The 18,821-nt window shown below is 46.9% G+C and overlaps 3 protein-coding genes across 8 annotated transcripts in view; 1 reads left to right on the top strand and 2 right to left on the bottom strand.

Annotated features, from left to right (window-relative positions):
- Positions 1-18,483, bottom strand: part of LOC139060874 (sodium- and chloride-dependent glycine transporter 1-like) — a 44,405-nt gene extending 25,922 nt beyond the window's left edge. For 4 of the 6 annotated variants that reach the window (XM_070540132.1, XM_070540134.1, XM_070540130.1 and 1 more), the window contains exons 1-8: positions 18,402-18,483; positions 15,991-16,229; positions 13,984-14,115; positions 12,526-12,701; positions 4,763-4,953; positions 3,474-3,606; positions 1,596-1,733; positions 53-156 (exon numbers count right to left, since the gene is read on the bottom strand). In XM_070540132.1, the coding sequence (XP_070396233.1) occupies positions 53-156; positions 1,596-1,733; positions 3,474-3,606; positions 4,763-4,953; positions 12,526-12,701; positions 13,984-14,115; positions 15,991-16,213 (1,097 nt within the window). In that variant the 5' untranslated portion in view covers positions 16,214-16,229; positions 18,402-18,483. The remainder of the gene's footprint in view (positions 1-52; positions 157-1,595; positions 1,734-3,473; positions 3,607-4,762; positions 4,954-12,525; positions 12,702-13,983; positions 14,116-15,990; positions 16,230-18,401) is intronic. The other 2 variants (XM_070540131.1, XM_070540133.1) reach the window with 2 other exon arrangements.
- Positions 5,268-8,138, top strand: LOC139060873 (uncharacterized). The gene is made up of 2 exons (XM_070540128.1): positions 5,268-5,445; positions 6,317-8,138. Exons 1-2 carry the CDS (start codon positions 5,380-5,382, stop codon positions 8,027-8,029), a joined length of 1,779 nt encoding a protein of 592 aa, XP_070396229.1. The 5' UTR covers positions 5,268-5,379; the 3' UTR covers positions 8,030-8,138.
- On the bottom strand, positions 8,184-10,496 carry LOC135911377 (uncharacterized). Its single transcript, XM_070540129.1, has 4 exons — positions 10,285-10,496; positions 9,378-10,062; positions 8,806-9,008; positions 8,184-8,664 (listed from the first exon to the last, which is right to left on the bottom strand). The coding sequence occupies exons 1-4, from the start codon at positions 10,488-10,490 to the stop codon at positions 8,184-8,186; spliced, it is 1,575 nt and encodes a 524-aa protein (XP_070396230.1). The 5' UTR covers positions 10,491-10,496.
- Positions 18,484-18,821: the final 338 nt, after the last annotated feature.

An 18,821-nucleotide genomic window follows, 5' to 3' on the forward strand; every position in this document is an offset into this window, starting at 1 on the left:
TGCACACCGCTCACTAGCGCCCTCCCCCCTTCCCGGAATGCACTGCGCTCACGTGTAGGTTCCGCTGGAGAAATGGTTGAAGCTGCCCACGTTGATGATGACGCCCGTGGAGACTCCGCCGCTCAGGAGGCTGTGCCGCATAGCTTCGTACCACACCTGCGCGGTCGAGTGTGCTATTATCTATTGTCCGAAATGGAGACAAATTATGGCAGACAGAGCCACAACTTCTTGATCCCTGCATTTTTGAACGATAACAGAAATACTGAAACTGAAATACAGCAATCAACGTCCCCGAGTCATTTCAGGAAGCTTCTTTATAGAGATCTGTTGAGAGACCAATCCTCCTCTCGATTTTTTTTTTGCCAGGGCTTAGGTAACACAAAACTTGGCGCTTTTTTTTTTGTGCCAGGCTCAATTTTTTTCTGTGTATCTAAGTTCACACAACAGACGGTTAGCGGGTGTTCCTTGCGTAATTGCTTATAGAATGTTGTTTCATTATACGATATCTTGAAGAACTCCGTTTACCTCTTGATAAATGAATTTCCTGTTTGCTGTTTACGTATTTCTTGTTGAGATGTTTAGAGTGATTCGGCTAGAGCGCATCAAAATTTACATTTCGTTGATTTTTTTTAATATTGTGACACGATGATACTATGCAATCGTTGTTGCTTGAGTGTGCAAATTATTGAGGACAGGGACGTAGTCAGGTGCAGACAAGCACCTTTGGTCGCCGGTTTTCCTTGGTTTCGCTTTTCCTTTGTCGTATATTTGTCTGTTTTCCCAATGAGTGTAAAACGAATATATGTAACGAGCAGTGAAGGTGAAAGTGAAATGAACTTAAACTCAAATTAAGATATGTTTTTTGCATCGTGGAGACAATTCGGCCTTTGGGCTATCGGTTCAACTAGCTTTGTAGAGAGTCAAGTGATAAACTGATAACATATTTTGATTGATTGATTGATTGATTGATTGATTGATTGATTGATTGATTGATTGATTGCACATCCTCGAAAGACAAGAGTTCATGGATGACTGAACAGAGCATGAAACAAGCTAAAACATGAGAGCTGAACACCAGACGAGTGCTAACTTCGAACTTGTGTCTAAAACTTGAATGTATGCACTCAAGTTTCAGACACAGGTTCGAAGTTGTATACAACTTAACCTGTGGTCTAGAACATCTTGTCTCGTGTTTTCTTACGATTTCGTGCTGTTCCGCCAAACACAATAGCGTACAAACTTCCAGGTTCCTGTCCTTGAAAATTCAAGATTAACGAGAAAGAAAGTTAACGAAGACGTTTTGCGAATACCAGCAAGTTGATATATTGACAGTCCCTCCTAACACACCCTATAACATTTGATAGATGCGCGCACGCTTCGCCCCGAATAACATAGAGTTTATATAGTCCGCAGCGTGATGTGTTTCTTCCGGTTGTTACCCGCTTCGCGAATTCAGCTGACACGCCTCAGTGTTGCGCATCTTATTCGACTTCCTCTGGCGACGTATGCAGCAGCTTAGCCAAACTATGGTACGCATATTCGTACAAAAAAAATAATAATAAAGGGAAAAGAAAACGAGGCCAAGGTATGCAAACCCTGATGTTGAGCAGCTTGCTCCACTCCGGCTTGAGCATGTAGTGGATGCCGAAGTCGGCCCCGGGCAACCTCACCAGTCCGCGTAACAGGAGAACCGACAGTAGTGCGTACGACACGAGTGACGTCACGTAGACGATCTGCGCAGCCGCAGAACCAGACGCCGTGTGCAAGGGGTAACAGGTGAAGGCCACTCGTAACGAAATTTCGCTTTTACTATAAGTTAGTAATAATATTAATAAGCCCATACTACCAAAGCAATCGCGGCATAGCTGAAGGGTGGTAATCGTCTCATTTTGTAGTAGACGACGAAGCAGACGACGAAACAGACGACGTAGAGACCTTACCCAGCCTTACTGACGATGCGTGCGGTGATTAGCGGAAATGACGCATGGAAATTACACATGGCCTCCTAGGTTTTCCAGCGTGCCGTGGGGGGCGCCCAATCTCCCAGGTCATTGGTGTAGGCATAACTAGAGGGCCACCAGATGGCATGCCTAGTGTCCCTAGGAATTACCTCTAGGGACACTGTAATTGAGCTGAATTAGTGTGTAATTTGTGTAAGTGTAATTGAGCTGAATTGTTCTGCCCAGATCAACACGCACTAACTGAGCCGCGAACAGAAAAAGTGTATAATGCAACACTTTCTTGAGACAAAGTGGATTTCCTCCACGTTATAGCGGCCAACAGTCTGTCTAGCGGTATTGCAGAACTATCGTACTTCGATGTTATCAATCATTTAGTCATTAATAAAGGGAAAATCAGACATACACCCGTTCGTAGCAATTGCTACAAAGGAAACCCATACGGGTTCCTCGAAAGAAAAGCCTCAGAGTTGAAGAAAAATTCGTCCTAGACCCGCAAGGGTTCTGCAGAAACCCACCTTGCGGGTTTCCGCCGAACTACTACGTCGAACACTTGCCTTTGCTTCGTGTGTTGTCGACAAATTCGACTTCGCCCTGCCATCTGCTAGCCGCCTGGTTAGCTCAGATGGTAGAGCGGCTGCCCCGGAAAGGCGGTGGTCCCGGGTTCGAGTCCCGGACCAGGAGGAATTTTTCTTCAACTCTGAGGCTTTTCTTTCGAGCAACCCGTATGGGTTTCCTTTGTAGCAATTGCTACGAACGGGTGGATGTCTGATTTTCCCTTTATTACTTATTTCTCTCCACCTTGCGGGTTTCCGCAGAACTACTACGTCAATCATTTAGTCATTATGAAACCGTCTACAGTACAAAAACTACCGAAACTACCATCGACAGTGCACTATCGATAGTACTGTCGAGACCGCCCCGTTGATATCTATAGTATACTATCGATAGTACGAAAACTATCCGTCGCTTAAGTCACGAGGCGTACAGCCCGCAAACACTGCAACATAAAGTTGGCGACGTTTCCCCCTTTTCAACTGCATAAGCTGAGTGTTATACTGATGGCTATCTACCGCAGAATTTCTATCACTAGCCAACTGCGAGAGAGAATAAGTTAGACAAACAGGGACAAAGTACCGAAAGGCTGACCAACGTTTCGATAGGTGGGCCTATCTTTGTGAAAGGCAACAAAGATAGCTCCACTGCTCGCAAAGTTGGCCAGCCCGGCACTCTATCTCTGTTTAACTTCTATTCCACAGGGTGCTACTTCATCTGTGGAGCTCCTTATAGATTTGTATCACTAGCCAAGAATTGCGAAGTTATCGCAATACTGTCGATATGAGTGTGGATAGTTTCATAGCGAAATATCGTGATACTAGCGATACGGCTAACACTAGTATCCGTAGTCTTATTCTTACTCTATCAATAGTTTGAAAAAAGCTATCGAACTATCGATGGTCCATTTATCGATAGTTTCACATGACTACACTGTCTAGGCGCGTATTGGGGGCGCACCTTCCTGGAGAGCCGTATGCCCCTGGAGGCGGTCAAGTAGAATACAATCCAGCAGATGCCGATGCAGACGAGGATGTCGATGCGGAAGTTGCCACTCACGCTCACGCTCTCGCTCAGGCCCAAGATGTGACGGCTGCGAGCAGTAACCATACGCGGTAAGTGCGTACACACCGACGGTCGGCATCAATCTGCCGACGGTCGGCAGATTGACGCGACACAATGCGATGCGGTACAATGTGACAGAGACGCCGACACGAAGAAAAAAAACGCTGTCGCCGACAGTCGGCAGACCGAAATCGGTGTCGGGTCGGACTAGTGTGCGCGAACCCTTACTGTCTCAAGACTACAGTCCGATGCTCTGCAAATTGTCCGTAACAGCCCTCGATCGTTGCTGTTTCTTTGCTGCTATGTGGTCACACATTGAGGCCAAAATAGCACCTTCCGACATTGGTTGCCTTGCGATGCCTGCCAGTGTAGAAGCCAACACCTTCCACCGCGGAATGTACTTATGGCCGTAGCAATTAACACCATCAAACAGATTCTGTCTGTATTTATTTGTCGACTTATTTACTGGAAGATACTTCAGTCGAGTATTTGCCTAGCTAGGGGTGGTGAATACAATAGCAAAAGTAAAAATGCATTATTACATCTATACAATAGCGCTTTGGTCACATCCATACAATAAAAATAATGCATTAGCCCTTCAATACAGTAACCCAAGATAAATTCCAACCTTGCAAGCATTCTGAAACATGGGCAGTTCGAAAAAAAGTCGCGGCATTTGCAACGTCAGTAAGGAGCCGGTTCCATTCATACAACAACAATGCAGTTGCAATATACGAAAAAAATGATACGTTAACACTTGAATACGCTAACGCAATCCAAACGCTACACTAGCTTGCAAGCTCTGTGAGACAAGAGTTGAGAACAAATTGCGAGTTTCGGCACCCACAACGTGTACAGTTCGGGCGCGCAGGATTCTCAGTCTCACCGACCAATCGCCGAGGCTTGGCTAAGTACGTACACCCGGCCACAAAACATTACGGGCCATGAAATCCGATAAAAAAAGCTGAATATCTGCGTAGCCTCACAACGCAGCCTGGTATTCGCACTTCGGGCCTCGACTATAGAACATGCTAACAACATCGTCGTACGCAGGTTGGCTGGCTATACAATGCTACAGGCTGCTCGGGAACGGAACGTTTTCCGGGATCCCGTGGTCCGTAAACTTTTGTGGCCGGGTGCACACACACAGCGAAGGCATGCGCGCGCACAGCATGGCGACTCACAAGTAAAACTGCTCGGCGGCCGTGCTGGAGCCGTACTGGCAGCCGTCGGACTTGTTCTTGTACACGTCGTCGGGCACGTAGAAGACCAGGTCCTCGTACGTCACCTCGTGACCCTCGGTCAGGTTGGCGTTCGCGTAGCGCTCGGCCAGCCACCACGTGACGTCCTTGCAGGGCACCTGCGCATGCGCGCGCTTTCCCCGTCTCGTCTTAACCATCTCTTGACCGCCGCGGTTGCTCAGTGGCTGTGGTGTTGGGCTGCTGAGCACGAGGTCGCGGGACCGAATCTCGGCCACGGCGGCCGCATTTCGATGGGGGCGAAATGCGAAAACACCCGTGTACTTAGATTTAGGTGCACGTTAAAGAACCCCAGGTGGTCGAAATTTCCGGAGTCCCCCACTACGGCGTGCCTCATAATAGACGAGTTGCAAAACAAAATTCGTTGCAGCGCCATCTGTACTTGCGTACAGGAAGCAGCCAGCGGCCGCCATTGTGCATGAATAGTCGTGTGCGTTTCGCCCGTTCAGTACACGCGTGATACCGGCTTGGCGTACTGAATCGACGCTTGTGGCGAACTCATCCCTTTTCGTGCTGTTGTTGGGCGACTGTGACCTGGAGTCATGCCAGTTAACTGCTGTGTGCCACTGTGCACGCAGTTTGGTGGCTTTGACAAGTCTGGACAGAAGGTAAGTCCCTTCTTGCTGCGTCGCACCTCCGTCGTGTGCTTGTCAGGCAGTAGCTTGTTTATGTAATTAAGCATGTTTTTACTTATTTTAATGGCTAGACATGTAGCTTGATTCATCTATAAGTGATCTCGATACGGTTTAGCGATAAAATTATTAAGTAAATGCCTTTAAAAACCTGAAACTTTTTGCGGTTTGTGGGATGCGGCACGATGTTTACCGGACGCCGTCACACGGTTTTGACCACTTGTCTCCCTAAGCAAAGGGCTATATCGTTGTGTTACGCTGTAAAGGGAACGTTTTGAGATCGTGCTGTGCGCGCATGCCATTCTTTAAGGGCGGAGGCCATTTGTGGTTTGGCACAGCTCTGCGAATGCTTATGTCGAAACACCGTCTGCGCCGTTTATGTTGGTAGCGAAACACATCCGGTTTGCGATGTTCGCAGGCAGTACTTGTGCCGTGTGATATGGTCAAGCAAGACAACTAAGTGTGTGTGGACCGACGATGTCAGACATAGCCGTGCATTTCGCCTGACGGCTGCATTACTGTGCACACGCACTTTTAGTCGAGCCCTGTATGCATGTCAAAACATAATTTCGCGTTTTATTTCGCTATAAAGTTACTTTATCTGCCTTCATCGAAAAAAAAAAGACAGATTCTGGTCCGTTGTCGTAAAGCCCTACGCATATAAGTACCTGAAATCGATAAATTTGTAACGGTGCAGCCATGTGCGTAGACCTCGGTTGCGCAGATTTGTCGAGTGTTTGAAACCTTGTCTTGCATAGCATCGTCAATTCTTTGTTTTAAGAGAGCGTTGTTGAGATATGTCCCAATCAAGACAGAAAGTGTTCTGAATATTGACTTTTATTCACAGGTGTCATACCACAGATTCCCAAGAGACCAGGACATATACAAAAAGTGGATTGCAGCCATCAGGCGAGATGAAGGCCCACTCTTCACAGTTTCGAAGGCCACCAGGGTCTGCTCTCTCCACTTTCTTAAGAGTGACTTTGTTGCTAATGTTGCTAATGGTTACCGACACTTACACCAGTCTGCTGTGCCATCCATATTTTTATTCAAGCAGCCAAAGCCATCGAGGAAACCACCAGCTCAACGGGCACCACTTCAGAAAGTTGCATTATCAAAAAGGAAGTGTAACGGTAATATTCAAGGGCTTTTCACTACAGGACAAAAGGTAGACACCTGTATCGATAACCGAGCAGATGACAAGGAAAACTCAGCAGATGGACGCAACAAAAATACATTCAGTGAAGGCACTGACGTCTTCAATGTTGAAGATACGGGCTCCACTTTGCTTCCTGACAAACCGCAACAGTCACCAGAAGAACCAGCCTCTGGAAGTATTTGTGCATGCAGAGAAAATATTTCTGCCCTAGAGCAGGAGCTGGCTGCAAGCAAAGCAAGCGGAGCAGATACAGAAGCTGAAAATCATCACCTGAAGCTGCAAGTAAGCTCTTTAAGAAAAACTATTGCTGACTTAGAAAATAAACTCGCTGCAAGCAAAGCAACCGAAGCAGAAAATCAGCGCCTGAAGCTGCAAATAAAGGCACAAAATAATGAATTAAAGCTGCTTCGCACAGAGCTTGTCACTGCACAGAAAAATATTGAGAAGCTGGAAGAATTGCCTCCATTTGGAATTCAAAGATTCAAGGACAACAATGATGACATTGAGTTTTACACTGGACTGCCCAGCTATAAGCACTTCTGTGCTCTCATGAATCTCCTTGATTTTGGGGAAAATGGAGAAAACATTGCACGCAAGCGTACGAGGAGCGGGCTACGAAATGTTGAGTATAGTGGTCGGCGACACAAGGTTGGTATGGAGAACCAGCTCTTTCTTGTGCTTGTTAAACTTCGAGTTGGCTTATTTCACAGACACATCGGCCACTTGTTCAACGTATCCATCAGCACAGTGTCAAGAATTTTTTCCGCAGTGCTTGACTATATTTATTTGCAGGTAACAGAAATGACAACATGGATATCACGACAAGCTATTGATGCTGCCATGCCATCTGCTTTCAAGGAAAAATATCCATCAACGCGTGTCATCTTGGATGCCACTGAGATTAGATGTGATGTGCCAACATCTTTCGTCACGCAATCACAAGTCTATTCCTCGTACAAGTCTACCCATACGTTCAAAGCACTCGTAGGCATATCCCCTCATGGAGTACTGACTTTTGTTTCCGAACTATTTACTGGGTGTACGTCTGACAGAGAGTGTGTGGAGAAGAGTGGATTTTTAGACCTGAAGTTTGACACAGGTGACTCAGTCATGGCTGACAAGGGATTTAAAATAAAAGACCTGCTACAAAGCAAGAAAGTTATGCTGAACATTCCACCCTTCCTCATGCATGGGCAATTTACTCCCGCCGAAGTGGAGGAGACTCAAGAAATTGCAGCTATCAGGATACATGTGGAGAGGAAGATCAAGAAAATCAAGGGATATCACATTTTTGACCGGTCGATTCCAATCTCCCTTGTACCCTTAGCGAATCAGATGTGGGCCGTGTGTGCCTTCCTTACAAACTTCCAGCCATCACTTCTAAAAGAAGACACAAACTGATCGAATCCATAGTGTTCCTTAAAGACACTCATTTGCTAGTCATATGTCAATCCTCACTGCCTCGTGGTGCTGCCCTCCTCTTGTGTGCAATAAAATGTTTGCAGCCTTACTTGTCTTTTCGACATGCCATTTTTGCATTGTTTTCTGTATCACATCAGATTACAGTGCTCAACAGGTATGGCAGCAGTGTGTCAAAGTAAAAGTTGTCGAGCACCTCTCTGGCACTTCTCCATTCATTTTCATTAAATCTTATTCTTTCAATCAAAATAAAATCTCCTCCATAGACCACAAAGTCACCCCAGCGCAACTGCGATACACCCATCTGCCCAAGCAGTTGATGGTAATACTGGTGGTCCCTCTTCAGCTCTGGTACACCATCCCTGATTATGCTACAGAAATCAGTGTTTACAAGGGCAGACGCCTTGTGGTCACGTAAAGAGTAGGGACACTTTATCTCCACTACACCATAGGATTGTTCTGTGGGGTCGTACACAATCCTGTCGGGCGACGCACCCAACCAAGGAAAAGCTGGGTTAACCAGCAATCCACAGGTGCTAACTGTAGGAGCATGGCCCAGACGGCGTAGAGCATCCTCGTAGCGTTGAGCAGCTAGCGACTCCATCTTGATGCCGTAACTGGAAAAATGTAACAGAAATAAACTTCGTGCAATGTTAGTTAAGCTACAATGTATAGCACAATTTTTGGATACACTAATGCCACTCTGTGGCATATATAATTTGTTCATGTGTTTACAAGGATAAAAAGAAAATACTAACTTGACTGCAGTAACTCTAGAAAGGTCTCTTGCAGCTGTGAGATTCTGCAGGCCCTTAATAGTCCACTCCTTCCTATTCAGGACCGCACCAAACTTGGAGGATGTGACACGAAGCCGGCGTTCCTGCTGCCATGTTGCGCTTTTTGCCTGCTGGCGGCTGTCCTTTTCAAGTGCTTCAGCTGCCAACGGTGTCACACATATCTCCTGATGCAGGAAATAAATGTCAGACAGATATGAAAATTAAAAACATTGCATGTTTCCCACGCTCCTCACGCTCAGTGCACACATTGGTCTAACGGATAAAGAGATGTACGCCTTAATATTTGTGGGGTTGCTAAAAATACAAAATATTACATCTGTCCGATACAACCTAGTGACAGGAAACTATATGAAAGTGCGCATCTATTTGCTACCAAACGCGGGTCCAAGGCAATTAAAATATTGAACGTGATGACTCTGCCTATAGCATCGAAACCATGGCTAAACGTAATTCGCACAAGGATTTGGCACCAACACACAACAATCGAGAGGTTCATAATAATTCCTTGCAAGAAACATTGACCAGCCTCTGACCTGCATAACACTGTTTGACTCAAGGTGTGCTGGAGGATTCCAGGCTGTGCCGCTTTCGAAGAAAGTGACAGTCGGGATGCTTTCACAAGGATTTTCTTCGTTTGCTGGTTCTAACCCAGAAAGAAGCACAGTGAAACCGTGTGGCAGCAGGGACTGCTGGTAGCTCTGTGGCGCCAATGAGGACACCAGCCCAAACCTGGACTGCACGGTGTCGCCTTCGTCGGTCAGCAGGAGCGCTTTCGCGAAGTCATTATCTGGGTCAAACGAAAGCAGTTCTTGAGCAAACTTTTGCTTCGCCTCTTCTTGCTCCTGCCGATTTCTACGGCGTACACGGCGCTCCTTCGGCAAGGCAAACTTTGGCGCGCTAGTCCCGCCTTCTTTCGCTTTGCGCCAGTCCACGGATTGAAGCGGGCATCCTCTGATCGCGCTTCTGCGGGGAATCCTCCATTGCTGAGGCAAATCCGTGCACGAGAGCTGGTCCGGCGCCTCTGAGAAACCCTTTGACTGTAGGAGCATGGCAGTCCTCAAAACAGCGATCATGTGGTTGCAGGCGAGCTTTCCTGCCGGGCAGTCGCAGCTTCCATCGATGATGCGTGTCGCGTCCAATGCTACCATCACGGAATACGGGGGCGCGTTCTTCTTTTTGCTTCGGTAGCATGGTGCCTTCAAGAAGATGAGCCCGGAGCTGGAAATAAATAAAGAGTGCTAAGCTCCTCCATCCATGACTTCAGACAAGAGAATAAACTATTGCACCAACTGATCTATAATTTGTTTTCTTAAACCTAAGCATAAATAAAGTCATGAGGATTTCTTAACATTCACACAACAGCAAAGCACTTTTATCACTGAGAGTCAACGGTTGCGACTATCGCCCGTTTACATGCGATAGAGTTGCACAAATATTTACCTGTTTTGGGTGACATTGGTCTTCAGCGCACATACGTTGACGTATGATTCCACGTGAAAGTTGTAGCTTCGATCGTAGCTTCGTTTCGTACCCGATCGTCCTGCATAAAATTCGTGTACGCTCCGATCTGACAGCGGAGGTAACACGGCCAGGTCGTTCTTCCATCCAGTGATGGGAAAAATTACCTTCCCTGAATGGTGCGACATCGTTGAGAGCGATTGCACAAACGGGGAACACAAAATGCAGCGCAGACGATTGTTCACGTTAAGATAAGGCCACAGAACAAAAATCTACTTGCCTACCCCTATCGCATCCGCATGTGCACTGCGGTTTTTTTTTGTAATGTTTTCATGCACAATGGCGGCGCTGCACAGTGTTGCTTGAACACTCCAGAGCTTTTTACAGTGTTGCTGGCATTTATGCAACTGGTCTATCAGAAAGTGGTTTTGGCACGTAAAACCCCATATATTATTATTATTAACCATCTCTTGACCGCGCTGCCCCGTGCCCGTGGCACAGAAGAACTATCGACCCGAAACAGCGACCCCCTTTATATACAGGATGTTTTTTTTTATGCGAAGCTTTCTGTTTAATGAGAAAGCATTATATGTCCCAATCGCACGAAAAATCCGTCGGCGTCGGCGTCGGCGTGACCGAAAGATGGTACCCGAAATGGCCGGTGGCGCAAACAGTAAAAACGCGTAAAAGAAATGCTCGAATTGACGGCAAGTTTATTAGAGAGCCTCCTGTAAACAAAGTAAATTAATGGATTCGAAATGAAATTTTGGTAGATTTCGGTCTGGGTGGGAATCGAATCGGGGCTTCTGGGGTGCGAGACGAGCCCGCTCACCCTATACGAAACGGCGGCTCTCATGGTTCTGGCCGACTCAGTGGTCATTGTACACGTGCCTCGAGCGGCCATCTTGCGCGTATTCGCGGGCTTCTTTCACGCTCGGGAAAAGCACTTTTATGTAGCACGTATTGGGCAACAGAAAGCTGCATCGGCATAGTTTTTCATGTTCATGTTACTATACAATTATCTAATTGACAATTGTCATCTAGTTATAATATTTCAGAAGCTCATTGATTAATCAAGACTAATTATGTAGTAAGCTAGAACGCAAAAAAAAAATAATAATCTGAGTATCCCCAAGCGACGGCAAACAGCGTCGCCTCGGTTCTGTGCAGCCACGTGGCACTGGCATATGTTTAAATCTTTGTGCATTATAGTTGGGACACCCTATATACATGCGGAGCCTCACGGCAACGCCAACGGTGAAAATTCGATTCCTATCGTTCGTTTTATTTCGGTAATTCGTTTTATTGCTATCACAATAACACGACGAAGCGAAGAGGACGCGCATAGTCACACGCTGGCAATTGGGCGCTGCCAGGGCCAGGGCAGCGTTCTGGCTTCCCCTGCTAGCTGGCATGAACGTCGCGCGCACACCCGTTAGCCTGTCAGCTGAGCAGCTGCGTATATACATACGCACTATGAGCAGCAAGGAAAGCAAACGTCAATGTAACAAGTTTAATTCCAGAAAGGGGCCCAGCCGGCAGCTACCGGATTGGGTTGCGAACTGCCCCTTGATATCCCGCGGGATTGCTATAAGGCCGCGTCTTTGGCGGCCTATATAGCTATCAACAATCGCCACCGAGCGTCACCGTCCCCTGACGTCACGCCCGTCCTGCTGCGTCACGTTAAGTATGTGTGATTCTCTCATTGGACGCTGACAAACGCTGAGAGTTTTCCGTGGGTCTCATCTCGCGCACCGTCGAGGCGCGACGCCGGTAACACCGCTGCCGTCGTCCCTCGTCGTGCCAGCGTCGTGAGACGCCTGGCATCTGCCAGCGGCGCTGTTTCTGGTACGGCGCGCAGCAGTTGTGTCACGTGGGGCCACGTTGCATCCGCGCAGGTCAGAGCACCGTGCGAGGAGCTAATGCCCAATGCCAAACTTTGTTACTATCGCTTTCGATGCACCACCACCACCACCATCATCATCAGCAGCAGCAGTATCATAATTTATTATTCCCTTAAAGGCCCCTGCTTGGGGTATTACATAAGGGGTGGGGGGGGGGGGTAGTACATTTACAGAATACACGAAGATTGGTCAGTATAATACAAAGCGGGGAAAACGTGAGAAAACTTCGCAATTTTCTCGTTTCGTTATGTTTATCTTTTTCATTGGTAGACCCGAGGTTAAAACGAAGACCAGGTATACAGAAACAAACGGCGCTCACCTTTCCCCGCTGGCGCACGAAGCAGGCGGCGTCGGCGCCCCACTTCTCGTCGCACGTGGCCCACGGCAGCCGCCGATCGCCGAGCGACTTCCACACGAACAGCATGGCGTGCGCCGCGAAGCACACGAAGTACATGCTGATCAGCAGGCTCACGTAGCACATGCAGATGCCGATGCCTGCAGGGCGCGTCACGGCGGGGCAACGGTCACGCCTTTTCGAAAGTATTGTATTGTATTGTATTGGGCTTTATGGCGCATAAGCGACTTAGGCTATCATGCGCCAAACACATGGTATAACTTATTTCAATAATTGGGTATCCTCAGCGAGGTCCTTGTCCGGACAAGGCCTCTGAGGAGCCCTATAAACCAAATGAAGACCTCAGCCTTCTTCTCAGAACTGAGAAAATGGGTGAGGTGCATCATAAGCTAGATGCGTGAAAAAAACCGGGTAATAACTTTTAAAATTAGTAGTTCTGTGATACGTTATATTTCGTTTAGGATCGCTGCGTCTTTAAAGTGACGCGCTAGGCCTACTGAACTCAACTGCATGAGATAATCGACCTATCCATTGATTTGGCATTACTTTTGTTCTCTAAAGTTAACTTTCTCAACAACGAAAAATGCAGCTGAAGATTTCAAAGAATGAGCTACTGGTCTAAAGTAAGATTCTATCTTTGTTCACTCATCCCTTGCAACTGTTGACCATATATATACTATTGAATATAAGTAATAGTGACTTTGATGGAGTGCCTCCTAACTGCTCTTTAAGGCGGTGATAGCCTATAAGAATGCAGTGACAAATATGGTACATACACGGCTGTTTAACTCGAACACAATTCGTATACATGAGCCAGCCAACTACGCTCGCTTATTTTGATGACGTCACGGCGGGGACGAACTTCTTTCCATATGGGCGTGTCTCGGAGATAACGTTTTGTGGAGCGGAGGCACGGATGAGTGTGGTTTAGTGGGCGGTGCTTGTAGTGAATCCTTACGCTGCCAGCGAGTACAGTGAACTTGCCGGATCAGCCACTCCGTCACTCCCAGTTACTCCGCTATGCATAGGAGCCAGCTAGGGTCCACTGCAGCGGCACCAGGTGTTGAGGAATTTAATACCAGTTGTTCTTAGAGCGCAGACAAGTTTTGCCTATTACTGCTGCCGCTCCGTACCCGGTCCTCTCCTTCCGCAGAAGATGCGATGAAAGAAAGTTGATGTGACCCTATAGCAAAGACCTAGAAAATGGGACCAACTTTTGCGAAAGTAGCGCCCTCTAAGTGACCCTCCTGCTTTCGTTGACGTCACTGCAGACGGGCACCGGAAAAAGGAAACAAAAGGAAAAGAACTGCAGAAGGTCATGGCAAACACATGACCACTGTGTCTGCGTTCATCCGCGTCTTTTGCATCTAATGCGGAAAAGTCCAGATTAAAACAGCTACTGCAGCGCACCAACACGCGCACCTTTGCCGATGGGCGCGCACCGCCAGACGCCGACGGAACCCTGGCTGGAGAACTGTCCCAGGAAGAGCTCCATGAAGAACACCGGCTTGGCCACGGTCAGCGACACGACCACGTACGAGACCAGGAAGGCAGCTGCGTGGACACGTTAAGATTTACCACTGTAGAAACGCGTCCCGATTCATATACTACCTCAATCCTTTCCTGAAAGAAAATCTCTTCACCAGACCCAGTTACATCTCATCTCGCATCGATCATCAATACAAAGTTGAAGTGCCAACTTGCCGCACTAATTTATACCATTCTTCATTCTTACCAAGAACCGCCACTGCCTGGAACCGCCTTCCCGCCTCCTTAGTCACCATTTGTGACAGCACCAATTTCAAGCTTGCTGTTCAAAGTGCCTTATAGTTCCTTCATTATTTTTTATTTTTTCTCGTTCTGCAAATAATGTACTCTACCACTCCTTTCTGTTGTGCCTGCCGGCCTTGAAAGTATGTACAATAAATAAATAAATAAATATACTGAGCCGGGACATACGGTGGCCATAACTTCTCGCTGCGCGGGGACATCCCGCCAGTTATCGTGAGCGTACGCAAAAGTGCACACGCCGAAACACGAATCAGGTTGTAGCTACAGAAGCTTCGCTCGTGTCGTAACTGTATACCCCGTTCCATACATATCAGTCAACGCTGGGGAAGCTACGCAAGAAGTTCGGTCAAGAAACACGTATGCACTCCGCGCGTTCCGTCTAGGCTTCGCTGGGCGGGACCATCCATGCGTTCTGCACTACAACAAGTGTTCGCTCGTCCTAGCATGCATGTGAAGCTTCACGCGACGGGTTGCAAATAAAAAAAGAAAACCCCGAAAAGAGAAACAAAAATAAAACGATCTGAAACAAGGCATTTCGCATCCGTACACCACAGTGTGTTTATTTCTAAGGATTAAAACTTGTTTAATTCGATATTGAGCCTACATAAACAACACTTGCGCACAGTGCGGTCAAAAAACATCCAAGTATGTCGAAGTGCGAACGAAGCCGTTGCACGAAGTCTTCTAGCCTCCACAGCGTTGACTGCTGAAAGTTTGGAAGGTTACGTCCACGCGGGAATCGAGAACACCCACGCCAGTTGAAAACTGAAGGCAGCCAAAGTCGGGAGACAGCGGTAAGACGTAGATTTTGTTCGTTTTCGATTTAGCATGCATCAATGTAGGTTGCGCACTTTCATAAATACAGCTGGCGATATAACGTTTTCAGTCAGCAGGATCCAAGAAACAGCTGAATATTTCCGCAGCCCGGTAGTCATATTTACAGCCTGTATTTCTAGCACATGGTGTACTAGTATATGCTGCGCCAGTAGATACAACGGTCAATATTGTGCCGCTTTTTACTGGCTACGGTAACAAACCACTGGGAAATTAAACGTTTTTCTCAGATCCGGGGTCCGCAAAATTTCGACGCCCCAATAAAGGCTTCTCAGAACTTTTGCTCCCTCTTCAAACAAACCGCGCTCAGCAAAGTCGAGTCTCAGCAGTGGTCCTCGCATACTCCTCCCCTTAGCTAACAATTCGAGGAAATACTGCTCTAACGTCACTCTGCATCATTCGAGCAGGGCAGAGATCGTAACAGCTAACGCTGCAAAACATCTTCAGCCAAAATGTTCCACCCTTCGGAGTATTGATGAAGGGATAATGAGACATTCACACAATCGTAGCAGTTGCTAGAAAGAAAAACCCATACTGGTTCCTCGAAAGAAAAGCCTCGCAGTTGAAGAAAAATTCGTCCTGCTCCGGGACGCGAACCCGGGACCACTGCCTTTTCGGGGCAGCCGCTCTACCATCTGAGCTAACTAGGCGGTTAGCAGATGGCAGGGCGAAGTCGAACTTGTCAGCAACTCGGAGCAAAGGCAAGAGTTTGACGTAATAGTTTACGTCAAGCGTATACTTCGGAGTATACGCAATGGCTGCTGGGTATAGAGCGGAAAGTACGGCAGGCGTCGCATATCGCACCTCCGCCGTTGGCCCTGACGAGCGACGGCATTCTCCAGAAGCTCCCCAGGCCCATGGACATGCCGAGGCAGGAAAGAAACAGTTCGCACTGGTTTCCCCAGGTGGCGCGGGACTCTCCGGGCAACTTTTCCTCCGAGCTGCTTCGTCCCTCATCCTCGTTCTCCGCCTCGTCCTCATCGCCCGCTTTCCCGGCCGATACAGCAACATGCGAGGTGCTGATCATGGCCGGAACTTGCGTGCTACTCGGAAAGGAATGACAAGAGAACAGAGACCGCTAAGGTACAGAGAGGGTTAAAAAAAAAAGAAACTGAACGGTAGCGATGTCAAGAAGCCACAAAATGGCTGAAATAAACATTGTAAGGTGGGACTCCGTGTTAATTTTTATTTCAGCATGCACTCAAAAGCCCGGCATGGGGGAGCTTTCGCATTTAGGTCTCATCGGTATGTAGCTGCCGCATGTCGGGAGTCAGACCCGCGACCATCTGCTCTTCAGCAGAATGCAATAGAAAGATTGGGGGTGACATGCGTGGCTGACTCTTTGTGGCGTACTCCTGCGTTCTACACGCTGCGCCAATATATAAAGCAGGCTCCTATATCAACACATGGCAAAGGATAAATCGTTTTCCTGTATAAAGACAAGCTAGGTAAAGGATAAATGAGGCTCCTGTATAACACATGGCAAAGGATAAATCGTTTTCCTATATAAATACATGGCAAAGGATAAATCGTTTCCCTGTATAAAGACAAGCTAGGTAAAGGATAAAGCAGGCTCCTATATTAACACATGGCAAAGGATTAATCGTTTTCCTATATAAATACATGGCAAAGGATAAATCGTTTTCCTGTATAAATACAAGCTAGGTAAAGGATAAAGCAGGCTCCTGTATAACACATGGCAAAGGATAAATCGTTTTCCTATATAAATACATGGTAAAGGATAAATCAGGCTCCTGTATAACACCTGGCAAAGGATAAATTGTTTTCCTACGTAATTACATGGCAAAGGATAAATCGTTTTCCTGTATAAATACAAGCTAGGTAAAGGATATACCAGGCTCCTGTATAACACATGGCAAAGGATAAATCGTTTTCCTGTATAAATACAAGGCAAAGGATAAATCGTTTTCCTGTATAAATACAAGCTAGCTAAAGGATAAAGCAGGCTCCTATATGAACACATGACAAAGGATAAATCGTTTTCCTATATAAATACATGGTAAAGGATAAATCGTTTTCCTGTATAAATACAAGCTAGGTAAAGGATAAATCAGGCTCCTGTATAACACATGGCAAAGGATAAATCGTTTTCCTATGTAAATACATGGTAATTAGGATAAATCGTTTTTCTCGGCAAGCCACTGCAACAAATTTCATTGTTACATTCAAAAGAAGAAAACAATCTAGTGGCTGTTGGTAGCGAGTGCTTGATTTAGGTCGCCAATATTTTAAATTAAAATTATTGAAAATCGAAAGATTTCAGAAAAGGAAACTATAAAGCTTACCACACTGTAACTCAGCAATGACAAATGATGTGAATTGCATCGAATAGCACATATAAGCGGACAAAAATTGATGCCGTATACATGGCTCTTAGATACACCACTAATATGCAAGTATGAGTTTTGCAAGACCATTGCAAGCAATATATGAAAATCACGTGAGAAATGAGTGGATGTATCAAATTTCTCCGCTTTGGATGCTCTAATTGATGCAGTTTGCAGAACTGCGATATCTGTCCTCGGTACAGAGCTACTAATTTGTAGACTTCGTGCTTCTTTTTTGCAAACTTACCAATTTTGGAAAATTTCTACCCGAAACTTCAGGTCGTAAGTAAAAATCTCGCTTCCAACAGCCACTAGAATTGAATTTTCTCCCTCAAATGCAGCACATTTCATTAAAATGGGTACAAATGGTTATCACAGACAAGCGCTTCCGCGGTCCGCATGTACCTGTATAAGCGACATCGGTGTTGGGGCCGGAGCTGAAGCTTCGTCGCGTTCGAATGGCGATTCTTGCGAACACGCCATTCCAAACCTCCCTCGATGTTATTTGCTAATGCACGGCGGATGTCGTAGACTCACTCGCGTCCCCCTGACATTCGTCTTCTCCGCACGTTCCCCGGATCTCCCGATGTTCGGCTTCCTCGCCTAACACAAACTCGATGGTGGGAGTTGGGTAATTTATTCACGGTTATACATTACCTCTCGTGATTTTTTTTCCCGGTAATTTCTTCACGATTATACGGCATTTCACCTCGGTCCCTCCCCCCCTTTCTCTGTAACATGCGTCTTGCTCTCACAGAAAGACCAGCTTTCGAAACATATGCGACGAATGTTAACGCGGAGAATGCGCGTTCTGCGAACGCAAATCTCGCGTCTATAGAGCAAGATAATCGAGGGAGTGGTACTTACGAAGACACTTGGAGACGCTGGCGAAAAAGAGGAGTACTCAAGTGACGTTCAAGGACGACAAGCGGAATCGCGGGTAGCGTTCTTCTTCTTCTTCTACGAAAGAATGACAGTGATGATCATGAACCTCAGACCGCGGGGGGCAACTCCGGCGACTTCTCCATGACGATGATGATGATCTTAAAGGGCCCCTCAACAGGTCTGGCCATTTTGAGCTGACAAGCGCAGAGCATACATTGCGCGATAACGATCGTGTCTGCGAAGTATTACATCACTACGCGCCGCCGAAAGATCTGAAATTTCAAACCGAATGCCGTTTTTCCTTCCCCTCGCGGCTGCCGCGCTCCGAGCCGGAGGATGACGTACTCGCGTCTCTGCGCCTACGTACTCGAGTCCGCAGTGTGACGTCGCTCGTGTTGACAC

Source organism: Dermacentor albipictus, chromosome 6 (genome assembly GCF_038994185.2).
Source record: "Dermacentor albipictus isolate Rhodes 1998 colony chromosome 6, USDA_Dalb.pri_finalv2, whole genome shotgun sequence".
Lineage (NCBI taxonomy): Eukaryota > Metazoa > Arthropoda > Arachnida > Ixodida > Ixodidae > Dermacentor > Dermacentor albipictus.